Here is a 25,586-nt window from a genome sequence, read left to right on the forward strand (position 1 = left end):
TGCAGAGTTGGGACTCTGAGGAGCTGAAACACGGGAAACCTGTTCACCTAGTAGAAGGCTGTGCCTGGCCTACAACAGGCTCGGCCTCGAGTTCCCTCTCCGGCACACATGTCCTCGCCGGCGTCCTTGTGGCACTCACCGCCTCTACGGCCCTCCTTTGGGAAGAGGTCTTTGCTGGTGCTCCGGAAGCTCAGGCACAGCCCTCCCATGTCCAGTCCGGACTAACCTCCACTCCCCCACCCCACCGGAGAAGTTTCTGTTTCTTCCTGGGATCTGTTCTCTTCCTCCATCTGGGATCCTTCCTGGTTCTGGCCTCTAGGAGACGCCACCCGCTTCCCCCTCCCCCAGCGGATCCTACACGATAGTCCTTCCCGAGCGCCCGTCCTCACCCCAGAAGCTCCTGCCCCTTTAAGCGCCACCTCTTCCCCCCGCCCCCTCCACCGCCGCCGCCGCCGGCCCGGGGCTGGGGGAGGAGGCGCCGCCGCCGCCCGGCTCGGCCACCTGCGCCGTCACTACCGCCGCCCGCTGGCGGCCCGGCTCTGCTCCAGGTGAGGCCCAGCACCCACCTCCGGCCCCGAAGTGCCCGAGCGGGCCGCCTCCGCGGTCCCCTGCCCCGGCATTGACCATCTGATCCTCTCTTCGCTGAAGCTGCCCCTCCTCTCTCCCCCTCACTATCTGTTTGATCATTTCTCCTCAGTCCTCCGCGACCGGAATTCAGAGGCTTCTCACGCCGCTCCGCCGTCCTCTCTCGGTACCCCCTCCTTTTCTCCTCCCTGGATCTCCCCTCCCCCTCTCCAGAAAAATCTCCCGCGGTCTAGGTTTCGCCTCCTCCCCTCTGGAACCAGCTCTTTCCCACGCCATCCTAACCTCCAATGGGAGGAGTAGTAACCGCCACCCCAACTCCCCTCCTACCGCGTAGTAAGGGGGGCCCTGCGTAAACTACAATCACTTTCGAGTCGCGCTCCGCACAGCCCAAGTTCAGCTAAGTCCCATCTAAAGCTTTCCCGTAGCCCTCATTCCACGCCACCTCTCCCGGAATTTGGGGGTCTGACTTCTGCACTCGCCAACCGAGCCCAGCTGGAAAAGGCCCACTTCTCAGGCTCGGGGTGGTCCAGTCCTTCTTAGGAACGCTTCTTCCGCAGAGTGGGGGTTGTGTGTCTCTGCCAGATTCTTGTGATTCTGGGTTTAAGGGACTATTGGAGGAGATAGTGTTGTAGAGCTGGGGCTAAGTCTTTATGGGAGCTGGGGGTGGAAATTTGGGTCTTTCTCCATTCTTTCCTTGGGCCACCATGGAGAAGCCCATTGGGGGAGTGCAGAAACAGACTGGGTGTGAATCCAAGGGAGCACATATCCCCTTGGGAAGGAGGGGAAGAAGAGGTTAGGGTCCTTTAGATAGGAGAATCTAGCCTACCGAAAATGTGGAGAGGGAGGAGACTGTTTTGCATTAACCTGGGGAGGGAAGGGAACTAGTTGGAATGGTTACAAGACTGAGGGTAATCTCTCTAATAAACCTTATTAATAGTGTGATCTATTCAGGCAGGTGTGTGTGTGTGGGGGGGGGGTTAGGGTTAGAGGGGAAAGAGAGGGCTTTAATAATAACCCTACCTCCATTGGGGATTTCTTTCCCTTTCCCTGAGTCCAGCTGCACCCCTAACTCTGTTCTTTCTCTTCTTGAGCTTTCATTTTCTACCCTCCACCTTCAGAATTGGGGGACAGATTGTCGGGTTTTGGTTAAGACTCTTCTGAGTCTTGTTTGATGGGGGCTGGGGAGGAGAGGGTGGTCAGCAGTGGTGTTGGGGATTGTATGCCAGGAGTGTCTGGAGGGGGAGAAGGAGGGACGTAGGGCGAGGCAGATGAATCTCCTTTCTCCCTCTCTCTTCCCCTTCCTAGCCCCTGCCATCTGGCTCCAGAGTGGAGCCAGGCACTGTGGCAGCTGACCCCAGAGTCAGGATGGTGCAGCAGGAACACAGGGAGGGTGAGAAAGGGGAGCAGGTGCTAATTTCTCCCTCCTTGTTCTGCTCATTACCCGCCCACTGGCCTGGCTTGAAAGAGGTTGATTCTATTCCCTAGACATCCTTCTTACAAGTTGCTGAAAAATGACCATTTGCCCCTTTCCCTTTCTAGTAGCTTCCTGGTGGGAAGCTTACTGATGGGATTGAGGAATGTTTGGGGACATACGGGGTCAGTCTGTCCTCTGTTGTCTGGATAGAGGGAGAAGCGTAGCTGCTGTCTGAGGTGGCTTCTGGCAAGTAAACACCCAGCTGTTGGGCATATTGGCACCCCACTCTCATCTTTTCTCAAAGATCAGGGAAGATCCCTGTTTAGCTGCTATGAGGAGGGGTTTAAGGGATGAAGATGATACTGCTGCATATGAGAAGAACAGATACAAGCCCAATTTTTTTTCTAATCCCAGGTGACCCTCCTCTGGCTGGAAAAGGCCTAGGGGTTGCCCTGGAGACAAGGCCTGGGGCTCGGAAGGGGTGGGGGCAGTCTGTGGGGCACAGGAGTAACCGGCTCTTCCGGAGCAGAGTGGAGTCAGCCAGCCGGTGGGTGTGTGTGCGTGGGGGCGGGGCGGGGGCAAGGGGCGGGGCTACGCCCGTCTGACTGGCACAAGCTCCTCCCCTGCCTGCCCAGTATCCCACCCGCCGGCCCTATGATTGGGGGCGGGAGATAGGAAGATACTCCCTCCTGTGAGACGGAAAAGGAAGAGAAAACCATTGGATATCAGCTCTCTCCGTCTGCCCTTCAGGAACCAGTTCTATGTCCTGAACTCTCTTCTCCATCTGCCTTTATTTTTTATTTTGGGGATGAGAGAAGGCCTTCCTTGGCAGAGGTTTGCTGGATCCCTCCTTTCTCCAGAAGGAAGACCCTACTTCCCCTGAGTGTGGTCCCTACCCACCCAGGGACTTGAGGCCAGCAGGCTGTTGAAGGTCTATATTTTTTCTCCAAGGTGACCTATCTTTTTTCTGACAGGGAGAAAGGTTTTGGTTTCTCTACCTGTATACTTCCCCTCGAATTCTTATCTTAGTAGAGGGCAAGAAAGCCCCCTTCCCCTTGTCTCTCTGGCCCACACCTTTTGTGAGGTTTTGCTGAAGATACTGCAAACTTATAGTAGGGGAATGAAGTCTGTCCCCCAAACACAGGAAGAACCCATCCCTCTGTGGAGTAATCCACTCTACCTTGTCTCCACCCAGTCTTCAGATCTCTTTCCTTCCCGAACCTCCAGAGGAAAAGGTATTTGTTGATCATCTCCACCACCACCCCCAAACCCCCGTCTGCCTGAGATTCTCATCCTGGCTTTGTTGCTCTTCCAGAATATTCACCCCGAGCTTTGCACAGTTTAGGAAGTGGTTTGTAGCACTGCATTGCATTGAATTGAATGGGAATTATATTGAGGTCTGTTGAGTTGCAAGGAATGGAAACCTGGTTTCTAGTCACATTTTTATCCACTGTTTGACCTTGAACAGGTCAGTCACTCTGCACTTAATTTCGTCATCTGATAAACAAGAGAAGGTTGACTTAGAAATTCTCGAGGCTCTAATATATGGCACTTCCATCCTGGAGCTCTGAATGTAATAGACATCGTAGGAGATAGTGAAACTCTGATCCTCTGCCTGATTTTCCTCTCCTGTTTTCAGAAGGTTTCACAGAGTCATATGATCCTATCTTATATAATCCTATCAGAAAAATTATTGCAACTAAAGCGTTTAGAAGAATAGGTGGACATTTGGGGCATCTTAATGCTGGTCAGATTTCCTTTTATCTCCTGTCCCTCTAACTGTGTTTAGGCTCAACTTGAGTCTTCGCCGTTTGGTCCCAGAGCCAAGTCTCCTCTCCCCACTCACAGGAATCTTCCCAACGCCCAGGGTCCTGCAGATGTCCCCGGGAAAGTGGTGATCCAGGCAGGACCAGGCTGCTCCCACGGGACAGAGGTGAGTGAGCAGCAAATACTGCAGGCTTGCTGCCTTGCTCTCCCGTTAGCAGAACTGAATCGCGTCCTGACTAACTTTCCCACTTACACACTTCTGCTTTTACACTTTCCCAGCCTGGGGAATTTCTGCCCCCAAATTATCTCTCCTCCCCTATCCCCACCTCCCGCTGATTAGAGAAATGACATATGCCTTTGGTCCCAGAAATTTGGCCTAATCTTTTAGGTTAACCTCGGGACCATGCATGGCTTTCAGCTTGCTCTGTGTGAAGCAGGCCCACCGCCCGCAATGAAAGGCAGGTGCAGAGAGAGCTGCCAGGTGGACAAGGGGCCAGGGTGGAACAGACGCAGTGGCGCTAGGACCCAGATCCGGGTCGAGGAGCCAGAATGTTGGGCTCTAGGACCCGGAGGCGGCGGCAGCAGAGGGCGGCTCTCTGGGCCGCAGCTTCCCCGCCCCCCCGGCTCCAGCTCCCTCCTCCCCGCCGGCCATGTTGGCTCCGCTCGGGCCCCGCGGTTGAGCCGCGTCCCCCTCCCCCTTCCCGGGCCCTAGCCCCCTCCCCCGCGAGCGTCCCCTCCCCTCCTGGCGCCCAGAGCTTGGCCATGTGAACCGACCGCCCCCTGGGGAGAGACGAGCCCCGAGCCGGACTGTAGCCGCCACCTCAGGTCTGTGGGGTCTATCCCGGGGGCCTGAGGGGAGGGAGCCCCGCTTTCATCGGTGGCTTCCCTCTGGGAACGGAGGCTCCCGAGCTGGCTTGAGTCCCGCCTGCGTCTTAATTTCAGTTAAGACCCAGCCGCGGGCGGGATTCTCCCTGCCCCCAAGAGCTGGGACGCGGAGGATGGGGGGCTGGTGGGTCTGCTGAGGACCCGTGACGGGGCGGCGGGGGCGGGAGGAGCTGTGGGGGCGCGTGGTGGCGGCGGCGGCGATGAGGAGGAGGAGAAGCTGCCCGGCTGGAGGAGACGACTCCTGTGGAGGACTCGGGGTGGAATCCCCGGGAGGGGCTCCACCTCCTCGGGTGGGGGTGGGGAATGCCCGAATGCCAGGGGTTCCCTGCGAGGGTTAAACACACGGTTTGTGGGGAGTGGGGCGTCTGGGGGTGTCTCCCGCGACGGGCGCGCACGTTTTCTCCCGCGTGCTGAGCCGGACACAGGCCTTGCTGCGATGGTGGTGCACTTGGCTAGAGAGCCGGCGCGTCCGCGGAGAATCCCACACTCTTGGGATGGGGGTTGAGAGGGCTGATGCTGAGGCTTTCGGATTGGCAACTAGGTTTAGGGACTGAAGGGAAGAATAAAGAGAGGTCCCTTTCCAAGGGGATTCCTCACTAAGGGGATCCCCATTTCCGTGACAGAAAAGATGATCTCACATTATCCCTCTCTTTCCTGGTGTTCCCAGTTTTCAGAGAAGTGCAACGCCAATAGCCATCATCCTTCGTAGGGTTTATTGGAGTGAGGGATTTGCATCCTTCGGGGGGCTATGGGGGGATAGCTTCCCTCTCCATCTGTACACAAACAGCCCCTCCCCCAGCCTCCCGCAGGAAGTGGCCGGGAAATGGCAGCTGTGCGTTCGCTGCTGCGTCTCTTGTTGTTTTGAAATGTCCATTTTAATTAGATTTAGTTTCATTTTCTGAGGCCTTCTGGGCAAGCTTCGATCCTGCTCACCGTGTAGTGTGACAGTCCTTTCGTTGGACTTGTTTTTTGTAAACTTAATTCGTCAGCTGAAGTAGTCACTGCAGTTGACTCACTGATCCTGATTCCCTTCCAAGCATCTCTGTCTCCCTGTCTGGATTTTTTTTTCCTCTGAGCTAGAGGTCATAGAGAAGCAAACTCAGTTATCACCAGCAGGGCTACACTCTCAATACAAGTGATGAAAATTCCCTCAACATACATGGCTGCTGGGAAGATTTGGGATCTTTTGTGGTATGCGAATGGCTTCTGAAGAGCCTGCTTAGAATATTCTTAAGCACAGCAATTTCTGTATTGAAGAGCACCTGAGCAAGTGAGCTTGTGAAGTAAAGAAGGGTGGATTCTGAGAGATGGAAGAAGAGAAGGGGATGGAGAAGATTTAGTGAGTTAATGTGAGGGTGGTGGGATTGTTCCTCAATGGTGATTCTAATGTTACGGGCAGTCCCTCTGGGATGCCTGTTAGTTGACTTGGGTAGAAGGTTCTGAAGAACCAACTAATTAGAATAGGAGAATTTGCTATCATATAACATCCTTCAGTCCGTAAAAGACATCGTTCCTCTGTTAGTCTTCTAATAAAAGTGTTAAGCTTTTCCTGTGTTCTTTGTAAAATCATGTATTGGGATTTTCTTTCTCCCTCCTGATAACTCTAGGGGATTTCTATTAGAACATTCATTGATGGTGTGTGTACTATATCTCAAGGTATTTTGGTTGGGGACAAGAGTTGGCTGCAGGATTTTAGATTTTGAGAGATGAGGTAGTGATTTCATTTGGACCAGCTTGAAAACTGCTGAAGCCTAGCATGTAAATCATCCTTTCAGTATTTTCCAACCACAAATATCTCCTGGATGGAGATCCCTAGATTAAAGGTCCAGGATAAGAACAGACAAATATGATTAATAGTGACATCCTCACTATTAAGATAACAACACTGCTCTTTGGAGTGGGGATGTTGAAGTTGTTAATATTCTGGAAACAGTAAAAACAAGTCTGATATCAACTGTCTTTTTCCTCTCCTCTGCTTGGCTGGTTGGTTCTTTTGAATTGCTTTCTGATAGGTTGATTCCATGCTTATTGTAAGTTCTCCTTTCTTCCTTAACCTTTGCTTACCTAAGTTGGGATGAGAAAGAATAGTAACTTGTTTTTCCCTGTTACGGGTTAAAAGATTGAGTTTCGAAAGGAGAATGGACCACCCTTTTTTCTTCAAACTCTTTAAAAGAAATAGAAGCTGATTTTGAGAAAGTAGATATTCACTTCATTTGATACATGAATGAAGCAGATCTTTCATGGTCTTCTTGTAAATGTCTGCATTTTTATGTCAGAGAAGCGGATTTCTTGATCTTTTTTTTTTTAACTCCCTGAAGGAGAAAATTTGAGGCACAGGGAGAACTGTGGGTTGACCTCAGAGCTAGTCAGAAATCTAGAACACCCTGAGAGGCTCCTCTTGCAGTCTTGTGGTTCTGGAATCAGGTGTTGCCAAGAGAGAAGCAGTTTGTTAGGGTTACTGACTGTGTCTTGGCTGCTTGACCTTTCTTGTCACCCCTGAAGAGGTCAAGTGTTAAACTGCTATTTTCTTTTTACTGTCAGAACAATATGGAAGTTAGTAATTTGTGTGAGTTTTGGCATTGTGTGAGATGTGTAAATGAGGCAATAATGCCCAAGTTCTATGTCCTAGGACATAGAGTGGAGCATGAAACTTTTTTTTTTTTAATATATTTTTTCTTATTTGACTATGAAATGCATGAGGTATTTCCTGGGACAAATAATCTTCCTGATTTTTTTTTTCATGAGATATTGGTGTCCTCAGATGAGATGAGAAAGATGAATACTTTCTCAGCATTGTTGCACATGGGTCAGAAGGGCATGTTCCACCAGCTTGTCAGCCTGCATAATTCTGAAATTTATAAAATTCTGCAAAACAAAAAATCTGTCTCCTTTGAAGAGTTACAGAAATTTTTCTAGGACTGGTTCACTGGCTGTAAAAGTAGCATTGGCTTGGTGTTTTGGGCTTCCCCTAGTTATAAAGAATAATTACTGAAGGGATTTTACAGACTGGAAAGATAATGTAACCTTACAAAAATTCATCAAAAAAAAGGTAAAACGAAGATTCTTAAGAGACAGGTGGTCTCACTACCTTTGGTCTTCTGGAATTGGACTCTCCATAACCTGCCTCACTAACAGGGTCCTTGCTCAGCTCAGCTTTTGGGGGATGGGGGTGGAAATAGGTATCTTCTTGGAGGGAAAGGTAGCATCCTTAACTGTTAGACTTGAAATTCTGAGAAACAGCTGAAAGAAGGAAATAACCTTGTTATAACCTCTGGAGTGTGGCTTTTAGTGTCTTGCAGTTTCAGAAGTATTCCCAGTGATCTGGCAGTAAAGTGACCAGAACTGTGGCAGAAAACCTAGCCTATGGTTAGGTTTGTTATATGGTTCCTTTACTCAGTCAACAAATATTTAAAACTTACTGTGTACTTCAGTTCAGTTGAGTTAAGCAGAACATTTTACTAATTCAGAGCTTAAATTTTTTGCCAGTTCCATTCTCAGTACTTCTTTGTTTCCAGCATTTACTTTCTGCAAAATCTGGGGCCTTTCTTTCCTCTAAGAATTTTCATGTCAGTGAATGAGGATGAATTTTGTTTCTCTGAGGATAGGTGAGTAAGCTGGTAGTGACAGAAGAGGTAGATTTACTCAATTTATTTAGTCCATGGGGTCAACAAATATTTCCTTTGGTTCTTATATGTGGATAGCACTAAATTAGATGCTGGATATATAGTAGTGGAACTTAATATTCTAAAGATGCTATAGAACTGTACTACAGAAGAAATAAGGACAGGAGAGAATCATTTTGCGTTCTTCTGATCAGCCTGGACAAAGGCAGTTGTCTCCCTTAGTATAATCTTCCTTCTTTCATTATCTTCCTCCTGCCTGACTTGGAATCCTGACCAGGGAAGAGTAAGGAAAGGACATTTTAGAGAGAAGGAGCTTCAGTCATTACATGCTGTAGTTAGCCTGAGTCAGACTTCCACAGGAAGCTTGTTACTGGGGCTATTAGAATAAACTATCCTGACTGAGGAAGAGGGCATCTCAATTTTGTGGCTTGGCCCTTAGAACCGTACATTGGTGGAGGAAGAGATTTTAGCCAGGGAAGGGGATTTTAGGTATAAAGTCAAAGTGTCCTTGCTTGCAGTATCAGGAACTGGGGGTAGTGAAAACTTTGGGAACTTTCCCAGTTTGTGGGGCAGGAATGAGGCAGCTTTTGTATTGGTGCAAGTTTTTTTTCAACCTTGGCACTATTGACATTTTGGACCAGATAATTCTTTGTTGTGGTGGGCTGTCCTGTGCATTGTAGGATGTTTGGTAGCATACCTAACCTCTACTCACTAGACACCATAAGCATATATCTTCAGACATTTACCAAGTGTCACTGGGGAGCAAAATCACCCCGGTTGAGAACCACTATATTAGAGTATGCTCGGTGAATCCAGAGTTCGTGAGGAGTTGAGAAATATCCTTCATAACCTTCACAATTATAAAGCTAAAATGTAGTGGTATGTTTTATTTACTATACAGAAAAGTTGTCTTTGCTGTCTAGTGAAGATAAACATTTGTAAATTTTTCCCCACCTCTTCCAAAAAAAATAAAAGAACCTCTCCATTTGTGGAATTTTGGTGTACTATATGGAATGAAAGCCAAGGAGCTACCAAGGTGTCCTGCTGGAAGGCGTTAATGTATCTTGTCTTTCTGGGGGTAACCTTGGAGGCCTGAGTATTAGTATTGGTCAGGGCAACTGCAACAGTGTTGAAATCTATAATATTTTTTTCAACACTTTGTGCATTGTCAACCTTTTTCGGTAAAACCATGTCACAGGTCTACAGGGTAGTAACTCTTTGATTATGACTAAGAGAAAAATGCCCTATTTATTTGGCCTTGTAGCCAGGGCTTTGCTGCTTGGATCTGAAGGGACTTAGGGGCTGTTAAGAGATCTATTTACATACAACTGGGCCTGGGCTCGGTACTTGCCTCTTTGTACTAGTCAGGAGAGCTGTCTTCTCTTCTGGGGGATTGGACACTGACTAATTTCTTTTTTCATTTGGCCAAAATCCAATTAGTTCAAAGGGAGACACCCTCCTTTGCTTTACTCTTCTTACTGGCTCTGGATGGGAGGGCAGAATTTACATTTTGGATAGGAAAGTTAAAATGACATTAACCCTAGGTTTATTGCTGAGAAGAGCTGTTCATATCATCTTTGCATTCCTATTCTGTGATCCCATATTTGTATATAAAGTCTGACTAGGGAATCATCCCTAATTCTGTAGTGTCTTATATTGATTATCTGTCTCATTGAATTCTCACAGGCCCTAGAGGTGAGTACTAAAATTTGTGCAAATGACGAAACTGTGGCTCAGCAAGATTAAATAACTTGTCCAAGGTCACCCTGCTAGTAAGCACTAGAGCTGTATTTGAACCTGAAGCCCACTACATTGTGCTGAGGTCACACTGCACAGCACAAAGAGTATTTTATGTGTTTGGGAAGCATCTTGTAAATGAAGTGATTGTGATACTGATGACCCTTCAGTAGAGGCTGGTGGGGAATCAGACCTCGGGCACCAGATAATTTCCCATTCCTTTTACTTAATGGATTTCTGTGAGCCATCCATGTATTTTTATTAGTTTGTAATTTATGAAACAGGAAATGCTGCGCTTTCCCAGAGTAGCAGAGAGAAGAAGGTCACTACTTCCTCATGGATTCAAATAGAGAATGGAGAAAAGAACTGTGGTGTATCACCGAGTGGGAGGATACAGTCAAGTGCTCATAGGAGGGAAGATGTGTGTGCATGCCAGGGAGATGTGTCTGCTTAAAACTCTGGGGGTAAGGGCATGTGGTGTGGTGGGGGTGGGGGTTCTCTATGCTCTGTGATGTTCTCTGTGCTCTGGGATGAACATAGAATGTTCTCTTTGCTCTGGGATGTTTGCTTTGGAAGGAACCTAACCTAGAGATGAATGAATTTTCATCCTTGATATCTCTTTCATTTCAGAAGAATCACTTATCTCATAATGCTAAATTTTTCATCCCTTACTGCTGAGGAGTGGTCCTTAACTATAGGGAAATCCTGGAGGACCCTAAGTTCTTTTCTCTATAGAGACTGCATTTCTTTATCTAAACATAACAGATTTAAATCTGCCACTTATTTTAGAGTGAAGATGAAAAATCCTCTATGGAAGATAAGTCAGTTTCTTAAACTGTGTTTTTCCCATAAAACAACAAAATACAAACTGCTTTTTTTCCCCTTGGTTTTAATTAAAATGTATTATAGTAGAGTCAGTCATGGTATTTATCCTGGAAAATTTTTATAGCTGTCATGCCATGTACCATGGTTTATATTTCATGTGCAGAAGTATTTTAGGTTCACATATGTACCTAATCGTGTTTAATTTGCAATGTGTAGACTCCTTGGGAACATAACACGGGCAAATCTTGGTCAGTGTTCATAGGTGTTCTCAATCTTCATATCTGGTTCTTTTTTAAAAGAAGTTATTTAAAACATTACCTAGGTCTGCTTATTGCCTCTTCTTGGGAACTTGACAGAGAAACCTTTATATCTTAATTCTTCTACCCTTTTTTTTTTATTAATTTTTATTGAGATATATTCACATACCATGCAGTCATACAAAACAAAGCGTACATTCAGTTGTTTACAGTACCATTATATAGTTGTGCATTCATCACCAAAATTAATTTTTGACATTTTCATTACCACACATGCAATCTTCTGCCCTTTTTAAAGCATAGGAAACCAAGGATTTGCTTTTCCTTTATCAAGACAGATATGACTTTCACACATCAAGTTAGTATGTATTGGTATATTACAAGTATCTGATCGATGCATTGGACTTTACAGATAATTCTGGCGTCTGTTTCCTGTCTTTCTTCTCTCTGCTCTATCGAAGTAAAATTTATTCTAATAAAGGGCTTCTCATCATTCCTAATAGTTTATCACCTCATAGTAAGAAGAGGGTGAAAAGCTTTTTAACCATACCATCCTCAGTGAACTACCACCACATTTATAAACATAAGTATCTCCTTTATAGTGTTCTCTCCATGACGTTTAAACCACAAAACCAAAACATTAAGAAGTGCCATTGTAGATCTGACACGTTAATATTCCTTGGGACAGCCTCTCATTCATTTTCATTGCTGACGTTTTTCTGAGCTATGTTCTTGAAGAGCATGTTGTTTCCCATAAATGAGGAGTAGAAGTGTTGCTGGATGATTTGGGTTTTGCTATCATGGTAATCTTTTCTAAAATGTATCCTCCTTTTCAAATTCCTTTACTAATATAACTGTACTCTCTTCTTCAGTTGTTTAGGGCTATGGATAGGATAACATGGAAATTCTGCTTAGCTGAAATTGGTACAATAACAAAACAAAACAGAATATATCAGATATGCTTTTACTGCCAATACCCTCCTCCATGGCTTCCCATCAAAAAAAAAAAGATGCTTTGAGAACTGTCCATGGATCCTGGGATTTGGGGCTTACCTTGTGAAAAAAAAATAAAAGGAAAGAGAATGTTAAATGTTACAGTAGAGAGCTAATACCTAACATAGAGGTAACCTGGGCTGGTGGGGGGCTTACACAGAGGGGCGGGCTCCTCCATACTTTCACCTTGGTTTTTCTCACTATCTCTACAAGGGCCAGGTTGGCTTTGAAAGACTATATCTATTGGGTCATTACCCAAGTTATGGGTATATTTCCTCCTTCTCTTTTCTCAACTTCCACCCTCCCCCAATACTTAGGTAAGAGAAGGGTAAGTAGATGGATGGGAGGGGGCATTTGTTCCCTCTAGAAGATTCCAGATGACATAACCTTGTTTAACCGCCAGTATTTTTCCCCCCTCTCTCTCCCCTCCTACAGAAATGGAGGCAAACGACCATTTTAACTTTACTGGCCTTCCCCCTGCACCTGCTGCCTCAGGACTGAAACCCTCTCCTTCCTCAGGGGAGGGCCTCTACACTAACGGGTCTCCCATGAACTTCCCCCAGCAAGGGAAAAGTGAGTGTGAGGGCCACATGGCCTGGGGAGGGAATGGGTATCATTCTTTTAGAGCAGGTTGATGGGAGATTTATTTCCCCTCTGTCTAGTTACCCCACAACAGCTCTGTTTTTTGCCAGGTGGAGAGGGAGGAAGTTAATCTACAGAACTTTAGCTGCAGGAGAGAAATCAGTCTTCTTACTAAGAACAAGTTTAGGAGTTTATGGAAGCAACACTTTTAGTCTTGACTCAAGGTTTAAGGTTGGAAGGAATTAAAAAACATACTGGCTTTTTCCATCTTAGTCTGCTCTTCTGTCAGCCCCCATTCCCTGGCTACTGCCAGAGAGTGGTGAAGCGGTTACTACTGCTGATAACCAGGTTGTACCCGTGAGAGAAAGAGAGAGAGAGGGGAGTAGCCCTCTGAGACATTGCATTGGGCTAGGACTAGGGCTGGGGGTTGGGTGAAAGTTGGGATATATTTGGTTTTTAGCTTGTGTAGCAGAGGTCAGATGCTAGAAATGTCTGTGATACCTCCTGTCCTTGAGGATAGAAGGTAGGGTCAGGGAGGGTTTTAGTACCCCAGAGAAAAACATTTATAATTCCAGATGGAAGTGTTGCTTCCAGGATTGGGTCTTTTCCTAGATTTAGCTTATCACTTGTTCTCTGCCATAGCTCTGCCAAGTACCTCTCTATTCTTGCCTGAATTTCAGGTCCTTCATGCTTGGAAGTAGAGAGAAGCCACACGCTTCCCTCCTTTCCTACAGTAAAAAAATATACTGCCTCAGGCTTATACTTTCTACTTCTCCCTCCTGTCCTCCATAAGAGAGTCATATATAGATAGATAGAATATTGCACTGGAGTATTTTTCCCCTCAGCTTCCTTAGTATCCTGACTCCTTTTATTTGATTGTCCTCTAACCCAGAGGTTGCCATTGGTATTGAGAGCTGAAGTCTGCCGCACTGGTCATGCAAAGATTTCCCCCCTATAAATTACCCTCCAGTGCCTATGGGGAGGGGCCAGGCCCAGCCTTCCAGCTGGGATCATGTCACTGTGGTGACTGCAAATTCTATTTTTAGCCTAGCACAAAGTGCTGGATCTGCATGTGCCAGTGAGGTGAGGCTGTCCCATCTGGTGCCACTGTGGGGCCAAACAGAAAGGGGGGGACCTGAAGAATTCACTAATCCCTTTCCAAGGGAAAAATTCCCTTAGGGAATGAAGGTGGGGAAGAATGCAGGTGACTGTGGGGAATCTGCAAATTGTTTCATTGAAGAAAAAAAAAAAGCCCTGAGCATCAATAGCAGCCAGCTTTCAGGGTGGCTCCCATGGTAGGCCTGCAGAGCTCCCATCCCCCTACTCAGCAGCCTCAGCAGCAGTTGCTAAGCTTATATCCAGGAGCATCTGGGTTTGGTGTTCCCTGGAGACCAAAAAGCCAAATATAGCAGAAAGGGAATCCCCTCCCCTTCACCTTCCCTTTTTCTAGTCAGGGTTGTTACTTTGGGGTTCTGTTGGTAGTTACTTACAGACATGTCTATAACTGACTCTTCCCTCCTTCTCTGCCAGGTTTGAATGGGGATGTGAATGTTAATGGCTTATCTACTGTATCTCACACTACTACTTCAGGGATTTTGAACTCTGCTCCTCACTCCTCCAGCACTTCACACCTCCATCACCCCAACGTGGCCTACGACTGTCTCTGGAACTACTCACAGTACCCATCTGCCAATCCTGGCAGCAACCTCAAGGACCCACCCCTTCTCTCCCAGTTTTCGGGGGGACAGTACCCACTCAACGGCATCCTTGGGGGCAGCCGGCAACCTTCATCCCCAAGTCACAACACTAACCTTCGGGCTGGGAGCCAAGAGTTCTGGGCCAATGGTACCCAGAGTCCCATGGGGCTTAACTTTGACTCACAGGAACTGTATGATTCCTTTCCTGATCAGAATTTTGAGGTGATGCCCAATGGACCCCCTAGTTTTTTCACCTCCCCACAGTCTTCTCCTATGTTGGGATCCAGCATCCAGACCTTTGCACCCTCCCAGGAAATAGGCAGTGGCATCCATCATGATGAGGCAGCAGAAAAGGAACTGACTTCAGTTGTAGCAGAGAATGGCACTGGCTTGGTAGGCAGCCTGGAGCTGGAAGAGCAGCCAGGTATAACTGTGGGCCCTATGAGCTGGGTGGGGAGAGGGAAAGTGGGGCTGTGGGGGGCAGTGGCTTTTTGAGGTGAGGAAAACTTGTCTTTCCAGCTCTCTGCAGTGGAGGCTGATTTGCATGTTGGTGATTAGCAGAGCCAAGTGGCTGGTGTTTTTGTGGCAGCAGCACCAGCTCGCGAGTGGGAGTGCAAATTATTTCAAGCTCGTGCAGAGCTGCTGGCCTGGAGAGGGCAGGTGGGCGAGCCTGAAACAGCCCCAACAGACACCCTGCATCAAGAAGGGCTTCTTCCAAAATAGAGGAGGGGGTTGGGGCATTATCTAGTAGGCACTGAGGCAGTTTTGACTGACTGTGGCAGGGTCACACTGGCTGCTGTACTGGGCTGAGCCCTAGTAGTGATGGGTACATGAAGGACAGAAAAAGCAGGCAGAGCATAACATTGTTTGTCTCCTCAGTGTCCTTTATTGTTGTTGTTAGTATTGATACATGTGACCAGCCCTTTCATTTTTTTCCCTCAATATATAAAAGCTTAGCTTACAATTGATTCCAAGTACAAGAGTGACTACCCTGTGATATCACAGGATGTTTTCTCTTTTTACCACCTGTTCTCACAGGATAGGGGATACCTGAGAGCATGATGGGGCTCTTGTCTCAGACCCTGCTCTCCTTTCCCCTCTCTTTGCCTGCAGTAGGATTTTTCCAGCACTTAAGAGTAAATTGGTATGATCGGTACCCAACATAGAATTGGCACTCTGGCAGCAATAAATGTTGAATAAATGAACATCCCTCTAGCAAAGATTGACCACCTGCTATAGCTAAATGAACTAGTTGAAGACACTGATGTTGACTTTTACCCCATTCTGGGATTTCTCAGAATTGAAGATATGTGGCTACAATGGCTCTGTCCCCTCTGTGGAGTCATTGCACCAAGAGGTCTCAGTCCTGGTCCCTGACCCCACAGTGAGCTGCTTAGATGATCCTTCACACCTTCCTGATCAACTGGAAGACACACCAATCCTTAGTGAAGACTCTCTGGAGCCCTTCAACCCTCTGGCACCAGGTGAGCTTGGAGGCTGGATCCCTCCGACTTACCCATGCAGAGGGTAGCCAGTTGTCTACTTCTTGGAAAAGACAGTAAACTAGGGAAAGTTCCAGGGATTCTGGGGCATTAGGGCCTCCAGATAATCTTGGCAGACCCACAGTTAAATGCCCCTAGCCTGGCTGGGTCAACTGCACTCTGAACTGAATTGGTTCATTTCCCAGGTTCTCTCCCAATATCCCTTTTGGCCAAGAGCCTTGGGCTGTAAAAATTCACTGGATGGGGACTTATTACTACATAGTTGGGCTATTTGGGTTCTCACTAACTAGAGAGAAAACATTTGAAAACATTTGTCAGTGAACAATTAAACCTTTTTCCCAAGCAAAGTATTAAAAAGGCCTCTTTTACCATAGATACTAGAATTTTGCCTGGGTCTGTGGGTTCATATAGGGCCAATGCCTTTCCCTTCATTTTCATCTCAAGCTTTAATGATCTCTACAGTCTGGTGACTTTACTCTTTCAGGGAGAGGGTTGCAAATTTCCCCTAATTTAATATTAGAAAAAACATTCACACTGTAAAAACTAAGTTAGGTATTTTCTAGACCAATATTCCTAAAAGGAATCTTGCTTTCTACCTTTTCCTCAGTATCCTGCTTTTTTATTTTTCCACCCCCATGAACAGAGCCAGTGAGTGGAGGCCTCTATGGCATAGATGACACAGAGCTGATGGGTGCAGAGGACAAGCTGCCTCTCGGGGACAGCCCTGTGATCTCTGCTCTCGATTGTCCTTCCCTCAATAATGCCACTGCCTTCAGTCTTCTGGCAGATGATAGTCAAACTTCAGCCTCTATCTTTGCCAGCCCCACCTCTCCACCAGTCCTAGGGGAATCTGTCCTGCAAGGTAAGTGAGGAGAGGTAGGACAAAGAACACGGCACTTGACTTTGGAAAGATGAGAGAATAGGTCTCACAGTTAGGACCTCATGGTGGGAAATCTGCAAGCACCTTGCTGGGGCTTGAGGGGAATATGGGATAGTATATGATGGTGCTCAAAAAGGCACAGGTCACTACACTCTGAATTTGTGAATTTGTGAGTAGAATCTGTGAGACTTGGAATTTGCAGGAAAAAGGAGGCCAGAGGCCTTACTGGCTTCAGGTAAAAGACATTTCTTCACATGATGACAGAAGCAGCAGCTTTGCCCTTTAGCCTTCATGAATGGTTGGGGAGGAAAACCAGAAGCTACTTCTTTTGTTTCCAACCCTAGAGAAAAGCCCTCAAAGTAATCTTCATTACCTTAGTCCAGGTTTGACTGAGTAGATTCTCTTGTGTGACACGGTTTTTCTTTTACCCATCCTGTCCCTTTGGATTCTAGATAACAGCTTTGATCTGAATAATGGTAGTGATGCAGAACAGGAGGAAATGGAGACTCAGGATTCAGACTTCCCACCACCCCTGCCCCAGCCAGCCTCTGATCAGGCATCTGCTGTTCACCTATGCCCAGCAGCCTCACCAGCAGTCTCGCCTACAGCCTCTCCGGAAATTTCTCCAGAAGTGTCCACAGAAATCTCCCCAGTTGTCTCCCCAGCAGCCTTCCCAACAGTCTCTCCAGCCTCCCCAGGAGCCCTCCCAGCAGTTTCCTCGGAAGTCTCCCTGACAGCTTCCCCAGTGACCTCCCTAAAAGTCTCCCCTGCAGCTTCCCCAGCAGCTGCCTTCCCAACAGCCTCCCCAGCAAATAAGGATGTCAGCATCTTTCCTGCAACCACTGCTGACCTGGAAGAGATCACTGGAGAAGGAGTCACTACATCTGGTAGTGGTTAGTAACCAGATTCTATTCTACCCCTAGAATAATTCCAGGAAAAATTTCTGTCCCATGTTACATTTAGCCCTTCTCTCCTGGCCTATTTCAGTACTTTGCTTGAATTCTCAACTTGGGTATTCCCTGTCTTCCTCCCAAGGTGATGTCTTGAGGAGACGTATTGCCACCCCAGAAGAAGTCCGTCTTCCCCTCCAGCATGGGTAAATGCTCTAGTTTGCTACATGCATTGACCTTGACAAGTTTAATATATGACTCTCCTTGTGTGAGCTGGGGGAGGGATGGACTAGACAAAAGTGGATAAAGGGACAGTTATCTGCAATGATAATGTTTTTGGCTTTCCTTCTTCCTCTTTCAGGGTCTTTTTCCCCTCACCTATTTTTTCCTTATTCTGTGGTGACTTTCTTTTGCTCAAGGGGCTCCAGCTATTATCTTTTCAAACCCACCTGGTGACCCTAGGACTCCGATAATCAAACTATCTGGCTTGTTCTGTTTGTTTGGTTAAGAGATAGCAATGAGTGGGGAGTGGCATAGTACCAATGAGTGGGGTTTTTTGTTGTGTTTTTTCTTTATTATTTTCGTTGTTATTGTTAATGCTTTTGGGAGGAGTAAGGACAGGAACAATGAACAGTACATGCCCAGAATGAGCAAGCCAGCTGACAGCAAGGGCCTTGTGGGACAAACTACCTTCCTGGATCTTCCCCACCTCTACTCCTTTTGGCTACTTGTGGTCACCAAGTGTTAGTGCTGCTAAAAGTTTTGAGGGCAAGATAAAGCTTGGTCTTAGAATAATCTGTTGGTAGGAACACATAGTTCCTAGCAAAACTCTGGCCTACTGAGTCATTTCACGGGGTCAGCAGTGAGTTTAACCATGGGGCTAACAACGAGTTTGCCAACTTCTCTTGCCTCCCCACCTTCTTGTCTTTTCTGCTTTCATTCCCTTAGGTCTTCATCCTCTTTACTAGCGATCCAGTAATTGCCCTGAATGGCATCAGGGAGGGATTTTTGGCTACTCATCTCACTGACTTTGTAAAAGGAAGGGTGGATGTCTTTCTGGGCTTGTGCAGTTTGCTTTCTTACTGAGGGCCTGAGAGGTTAGCTGGAACTCAACTTGCTGTCTAGCCAAGCTTGTCTCATGCTGCTTTTGCATCTAAATGCAGTTCTAGTGAGACAGGTTATGAGAGAGTCATTTGCTTAGTGGGTCTGACTCCTGGGTGGCATGGGAATGGGTGGGGGTGTGACCTGGTGGCAGGGCCCGTGTGCTTCTCTGGCAGATGGCGGAGAGAGGTGCGCATCAAGAAGGGCAGCCACCGATGGCAGGGGGAGACGTGGTATTATGGCCCCTGTGGGAAGAGGATGAAACAGTTCCCAGAAGTGATCAAGGTAACATAGCTTTCATGGCCTTTCTTAGAAACGCACCAGCTCCTTTCTCAGGCCCAGTGGCAGCAGGCTGGCATTGTCTGCTGTGGGCCTGTTGTGCTTGTGCCATTGCTAGCCAAAGTTGTGGTAGGGCCACAACTTCATTAATGCCGCTTTACCTTCTCCTCTTAGTACCTGAGCCGTAATGTGGTACACAGTGTCCGCCGTGAACACTTCAGCTTCAGTCCTCGTATGCCTGTTGGAGATTTCTTTGAAGAAAGAGACACACCAGAGGTGCAGTACCAAGGGTTAAATATGCTTTTGTTCCTGAGAAAGCGTTAATGAACAGCTTTTGTGGGGTTTGGAGGTTTGGGGGCATTGAGTGATTCAGAGGGCCTGGTAGCCTGCACTGACTCCCTTGCATTGTAACACAGTCTTCCTCATTACCTTAGGGCTTGCAGTGGGTACAGCTCTCAGCAGAGGAGATCCCATCCAGGATTCAGGCAATCACTGGCAAACGGGGCCGACCTCGAAACACTGAGAAGGCCAAGACCAAGGAAATCCCCAAAGTGAAACGGGGCCGAGGTCGGCCACCCAAAGTAAAAATCACTGAGCTATTGAATAAGACCGACAACCGCCTCCAAAAGAAACCAGAGGCCCAAGGTACAATGGTGTTTCTTACTTTGGGATTCTGCTCACCCCTCAGGGTATCTGAAATGCTGATGAATTGCTCATTCCTGGGTTTCCCAGGAGTGTTAACTGACATCATCTGGACAGAATGAATCTGAATCAACTTCTTCTCCCTGGAATGCAGCACTGGGGTCCCAGTACTTTTGGGGTACTTCTTTTCCAGCATTGGCCCAGAAGAGAGGGCTTTCACAATCTTTCTTACCCATCTTTCAGCTTCTTGCTTATCACATCGGATTCAGTAGTACACCTCTTAGCTTAGTCATTACCGCCATCACAGAGATTCAGAATTCACTTCTGAATTTAAATGATAATTGGCTCTATTTTAGTAAGATAGCTAGGTAGGCAGTATCTCTTATTTCAGTAAATTTCACATTTATCCTGAAAAAGAATTGTGAGAAAATGTAGTCTCCTGAGTTAACTTTAGAATTTCATCTCTGCCGTGTACTGACTATAGCTTAGAACAAGTTACTTGCTTCGTTTACAGATAATATCTAATTTACAGATGTGGTGGTGGTAGTGTTTTCATACTAGAAACAAAAAAAATAGGTACTGTCATATTAACAGTAATTCTAAAATACTCTATTGTTTGCAGAATTATATGTCAATATTCAGTCTTCTAAAAGGAAGAAATTCCTTTTTAGTGGGACAAGACATGGGAACTGAGCATAAGCAAAAGCTATGTCAGTGTCAGCCAGATGCTACTGAGGTGTCCATTATCTGGGCCTTTTCTTTCAGGCACTCTCTTTGCTCTCATGTCTCTCTCTCTCTGGGTTGCTGCCCATGTCAGGTAGCATGGGAGAGAGAAAGAGTTACAGGGTTACTCTGCCATTGTAACCTCTTTTCCGTCAGCCAAATCCCTTCTAAAGGAGTCAGATTGGCTCCAGGGGCTAGTGCCTTTGGGCAGGAACTGCCATTTGAGTTCTTTGTGCTACTCCCAGAGCAGCACAGTTTTATTGAGATGCATTCACATACCATACAGTCATCCATGGTGTACAATCAACTGTTCACAATACCATCATATAGTTATGCATTCATCGCCCCAATCTATTTTTGAACATTTTCCGTACACCAGAAAGAATCAGAATAAGAATAAGAAATAAAAGTTAAAAAGAACACCCAAATCATCCCCCCCATCCCACCCTATTTTTCATTTAGTTTTTGTCCCCATTTTTCTACTCATCCATCCATACACTGGATAAAGGGAGTACGATCCACAAGGCTTTCACAATCACACTGTCACCCTTTGTAAGCTACATTGTTATACACTCATCTTCAAGAGTTAAGGCTACTGGGTTGGAGTTTTATAGTTTCAGGTATTTACTTCTAGCTATTCCACCCCCCAAATTTTATTATATATACTTAAAAAAAAAACAAGTTCTAGATTGTTCAGGGAGCTGTTTGGGGACCAGCTTTGTGACAGGCATGCATCACCCTGAATGGCAGGGATCAGTCTTTCAGCCTCACTCTTTTTCTGCCCTCACAGAAACACTGAATGAAGACGATAAAGCAAAGATGAATAAAATCAAGAAGAAGATGAGGCGGAAGGTACAACGGGGAGAGTGTCAGACCACTGTCCAAGGGCAGGTGAGAAGCATTGGAGATATTACATAGTAGGTTAACTTTCCCCATAACCTACTTCATCTTTTCTTCCGTCTCCCACATCTGTCACCTGTGTGTAGCAGCACATGTTCATTACCCTGAAACCTCTTGGGCTTGATTTAGAGAATATTGTGGTCATCAACAGAGTGAGAGAATTGATCTATTGCCAACCCCTCATCCCATCTCTGACCTCTCCTCCCCAGCACCCTTGTCTGTGTTTTTTAACCCTCACCCAAGCAGAGATACTATCAAAGTTTGAAGAGAAATGACTTCCTTTATGGTTTACAGGCCAGAAACAAGCGGAAACAAGAGACTAAGGGCTTAAAACAGAAGGAAGCTAAAAAGAAATCCAAGGTAAGTGCATGTATACACTCACCAAATATGGCTTTGAAGCCCCCAAACTGATTTTGCAAGACGTGTGCATCGATTTTGTTTTATAGTGCTTTTTCTGGTCTCTGAGGTTGGAAGGGACTGGAACCATGAAAGGATGGTAACTGGTATCTTTATGGGACTCTTGGTTCCTCTCTCCATTGGCTGGGTAGGTTGAGAAGGAGAAGGTAAAAGCAAAGCAGGAAAAACTGAAGGAAAAAGTCAAGAGGGAAAAGAAGGAGAAGGTAAAAATGAAGGAAAAGGAGGAGGTAGCCAAAGCCAAGACAGCTTTTAAAGCAGATAAGACTTTGGCCACACAGAGACGCTTGGAAGAACGGCAGAGGCAGCAGATGATCTTGGAGGAGATGAAGAAGCCCACAGAGGATATGTGTCTGGCTGACCACCAGGTAGTGAGGGGCAAGTAATGGGTTCTGGGTCATGGAGGGGGCCAGATGTGAAGACATTGCTATTAAAGGAAGAGCCTCATAGATACCCAAACTGTGTTTTTGACAGGACCTCCCTTCACTTTTATCCCTACAGCCTCTACCTGATTTCTCACGCATCCCTGGTCTGATACTGCCCAGTGGGGCCTTCTCAGACTGCTTGACCATTGTGGAGTTCCTTCATAGTTTTGGCAAGGTGCTGGGCTTTGACCCTGCCAAAGATGTGCCTAGCCTGGGGGTCCTACAAGAGGGACTCCTGTGTCAAGGCGACAGCACAGGCGAGGTGCAAGATCTGCTGGTGCGGCTCCTGAAGGCTGCACTCTGTGATCCTGGCTTGCCCTCCTGCTGTCAGGTGAGGCCCTTCTCAGGGGAGATTGGGAGCACCTGGGATCCAGTGCTTTGTGTCAGCTTTGCTTTTTCTCTTTAAGCACATATGAAAGGCCCTCCCTAAAGTGATCAGGACTAGTAAAGGCAGATATAACTTCTTTCTACTTGTGTTCTCCTCATATTACTCCTTCTGTTCCTCTTTCTTCTTGACTCCCCTCTGCTTATTTTGATAATTTCCCTTTTTTTTTGTTCCTTTTCTTTTGCATCTTTCCTTTTTCTCCCATCTTTTCTTAGCAGCTTTCATTCTTTTCCTCTTGTCCTATTGTAACCCACTAGTTCTCTCTTGCTATATTTTCCCCTTCCTGGCTCAGCTGACTGGAGTTGTTCCTCTTTCCCACCTCACTTCCGTTATGTTCTTTAAACAGTCCCTAAAGATCCTGGGGGAGAAGGTATCCGAGATCCCACTGACAAGAGACAATGTGTCTGAGATCTTGCGCTGTTTCCTCATGGCATATGGAGTGGAGCCAGCCCTCTGTGACAACCTGCGGACCCAGCCTTTTCAGGCCCAGCCACCCCAACAGAAGGCTGCTGTCTTGGCCTTCCTTGTGCATGAGCTCAACGGCTCCACCCTCATCATCAAGTGAGGAGCTGGGAGTGGGGATGGTTATTGTATGCTTTGTGTCTTATCTCAAAGTCAGAATGGGAGGGAGGAGGGGTTTAGCCATACTGAAATCCTGGGGTGATATGTGTCCACTGCCATGCTGTGGAGATGCTAGAGTGACTTGGGCCTGAATCTCAGTGCCCTCCCGGAGAGAACTTGAGCTATCTTCTGCCATTCATCCAATGTAGGTTCTAGTCTAAAATCCTCCATTCTGCTGCAGCCCCTTTAGCCCTGAGCCTCTCTTCTTTTGCTTTGTGCTGCCACTTTTACCTCCAAAATCCCATTCCCTATTCCCCTGCAGTGAGATTGACAAGACTCTGGAGAATATGTCCAGCTACAGGAAAAACAAGTGGATTGTTGAAGGCCGGCTTCGGAGGTAGGGACAGGACAGAAGGTCGAACCCCAAGAGAGGAGAGAAAGGGGAAAGGGTGAAGCATAGCCAGGACTTTTGCCTGAAACTTGATGCCTTAGCCCCTTCCCTGGGGTTGGGACCTCACCAGGGTTCAGGATGGTAGAGATTCCATGTGTTCCTGTTGTGGCAGTATCACATTCCTCACAACAGTTTCCTTTAATCTCTCCCTGTCTGTTTCAAGACTGAAAACTGCTCTGGCCAAGCGAACTGGGCGGCCTGAGGTAGAGATGCAAGGGCCAGAGGAAGGCCTGGGGCGGAGACGCAGTTCTCGGATCATGGAGGAGACCAGTGGCATAGAAGAGGAAGAAGAAGAGGAGACTATGGCATCTGTCCATAGCCGTAGGGCTCGAAGAGATGGAGAGGTAGGTACTGGCTCAGGACTGAGGAGAGTGGGAGCTGAAAAATAGATTCTCTCTCTTTCTTGAATCTGATAGCTCCCTTTCTTTCTGTATCCACTTGTTTCTTTTCCAGGTTGATGCCCCTACATCCAGCATCCCGGAGCTAGAGCGTCAGATAGAAAAACTCAGCAAGGTATCGTGCGTCTAACCTCCCAGGAACTGGACACATAGTCTGGGCAAGAGTCACCTTCTGAGTTGGGCCATATGGTACCAATTGTACAGGGAAACTGAAAGCCATTACCTGTCTTCCACATACTGAATGAATTCATCACTGTCACTCTGGAAATGTGTTTTTTATTCATCTTTCTTTTCCACCGCCTACCCAGCGTCAGCTCTTCTTTCGGAAAAAGCTGCTTCACTCATCCCATATGCTTCGGGCAGTTTCCATGGGTCAAGACCGCTACAGACGCCGCTACTGGGTACTGCCATATTTGGCTGGTATCTTTGTGGAAGGAACAGAGGGGAGCTTAGGTAGGTGTGCCTGTGGTGAGCCTAAATTCTAAATTCTGAGTCCTATCTAACAAAAGGTAAACAACTCCTTTTCGTCTACTAGCAGTCTTGAGTTTCTTTCATTTTAAGGGAATCAGTAACATAGTAGTTAAGAGCACAGGCTCTGGAGTGAACTATCTACCTGCCTACCTACTCTGCCATTTACAGCTGTGTGCTTCAGTTTCTTTCCTTGTAAGAAGTGTTAACGTTCTTAGAATAGTGTTTAACGTATAGTTGGTTCTCAATAAATGTTAGCTGCCGCTGCTGATGTTGATGATAATGATGTTTACTTGGGGGAGCAATGTTTCCTCCCCAGACACCAACTTCATTGGCTTATAAGCTTTTGCCACTAGAATCTCAAAAGGGGGCTAAGACCAAGGGAAAAAGAATATATATAATATTTCTTTCCCCTTATGTATTAGTGTATATCCTAAGTTCTTCTCTTTTCTTTATAGTTCCTGAGGATATGATAAAGCAGGAGACTCACAACTTAAAAGTGGCACCCCATCCAGCACCCAACGCACACCTCTTCTCTGGGAAGAGAGAGTTAGCTGACTCCAGTACCTCTACCAATTCTGCCCGGGCCCGAGGCCGACCTCGAAAAACTAAGCCTAGGTCTCTGCGACCTAGGCACCTTAAGTCGCCTGTCATGGGTCAAGATTCAGAAGATCTCCAGACCCAGCCTCAGCCTGAGGCCCAGCCCCAGCCTCAGTTTCAGGCCCATCCCCTTCCCCAGTCTCAGCTTCAACCTCCGGCCCAGCCCCAGCCCCAGCCCCAGCCCCAGCCTCAGCCTCAGCCTCAGCCTCAGCTTCAGCCCCACCCCCAGTTCCATAATGGATTCCTGGAGCCAGAAGGCTCCCCTTTGTCTCTGGGTCAGAGCCAGCATGACCTCAGCCAGTCAGCCTTCCTCTCTTGGCTGAGCCAGACCCAGAGCCATGGTTCCCTGTTGAGCAGCTCTGTCCTCACACCTGATAGCAGCCCAGGAAAACTGGACTCAGCCCCATCACAGCCTCTGGAGGAACCAGAGCCTGATGAGGCAGAATCCAGCCCTGATCCTCAGGCTTCCTGGTTTAACTTCTCAGCCCAGATGCCCTGCATTGCTGCCCCTACACCACCCCCAGCAGTTTCTGAGGACCAGTCTTCTCCCTCCCCTCAGCTACCTGCCTCTTCTAAGCCAGTAAGTATGAGCTTGTGCTTCA

General features: G+C 47.1%; 1 protein-coding gene across 8 annotated transcripts in view; it reads left to right on the forward strand.

The window, feature by feature from the left end:
* The window catches only part of BAZ2A (bromodomain adjacent to zinc finger domain 2A), a 32,650-nt gene that overhangs the window by 856 nt on the left and 6,208 nt on the right, over positions 1 to 25,586 (forward strand). For 3 of the 8 annotated variants that reach the window (XR_005218601.1, XM_037848393.1, XM_037848388.1), the window contains exons 2-20: positions 12,522 to 12,659; positions 14,199 to 14,789; positions 15,664 to 15,849; positions 16,511 to 16,729; positions 17,200 to 17,640; positions 17,783 to 17,843; positions 18,915 to 19,023; positions 19,192 to 19,293; positions 19,452 to 19,662; positions 21,173 to 21,273; positions 21,577 to 21,642; positions 21,831 to 22,064; positions 22,198 to 22,452; positions 22,853 to 23,067; positions 23,390 to 23,464; positions 23,682 to 23,862; positions 23,972 to 24,031; positions 24,225 to 24,369; positions 24,843 to 25,564. Coding sequence is in view for 7 of the 8 variants with exons in the window: in XM_037848393.1 (XP_037704321.1) it covers positions 12,522 to 12,659; positions 14,199 to 14,789; positions 15,664 to 15,849; positions 16,511 to 16,729; positions 17,200 to 17,640; positions 17,783 to 17,843; positions 18,915 to 19,023; positions 19,192 to 19,293; positions 19,452 to 19,662; positions 21,173 to 21,273; positions 21,577 to 21,642; positions 21,831 to 22,064; positions 22,198 to 22,452; positions 22,853 to 23,067; positions 23,390 to 23,464; positions 23,682 to 23,862; positions 23,972 to 24,031; positions 24,225 to 24,369; positions 24,843 to 25,564 (4,112 nt within the window). In the remaining variant the exon portion in view is untranslated. Of the gene's footprint in view, positions 1 to 442; positions 549 to 3,847; positions 3,933 to 4,118; positions 4,592 to 10,295; positions 10,476 to 12,521; positions 12,660 to 14,198; positions 14,790 to 15,663; positions 15,850 to 16,510; positions 16,730 to 17,199; positions 17,641 to 17,782; positions 17,844 to 18,914; positions 19,024 to 19,191; positions 19,294 to 19,451; positions 19,663 to 21,172; positions 21,274 to 21,576; positions 21,643 to 21,830; positions 22,065 to 22,197; positions 22,453 to 22,852; positions 23,068 to 23,389; positions 23,465 to 23,681; positions 23,863 to 23,971; positions 24,032 to 24,224; positions 24,370 to 24,842; positions 25,565 to 25,586 lie in introns of those variants that run through there. The other 5 variants (XM_037848391.1, XM_037848390.1, XM_037848394.1 and 2 more) reach the window with 5 other exon arrangements.

Source organism: Choloepus didactylus, chromosome 8 (assembly GCF_015220235.1).
Source record: "Choloepus didactylus isolate mChoDid1 chromosome 8, mChoDid1.pri, whole genome shotgun sequence".
Taxonomy (NCBI): Eukaryota; Metazoa; Chordata; class Mammalia; order Pilosa; family Megalonychidae; genus Choloepus; species Choloepus didactylus.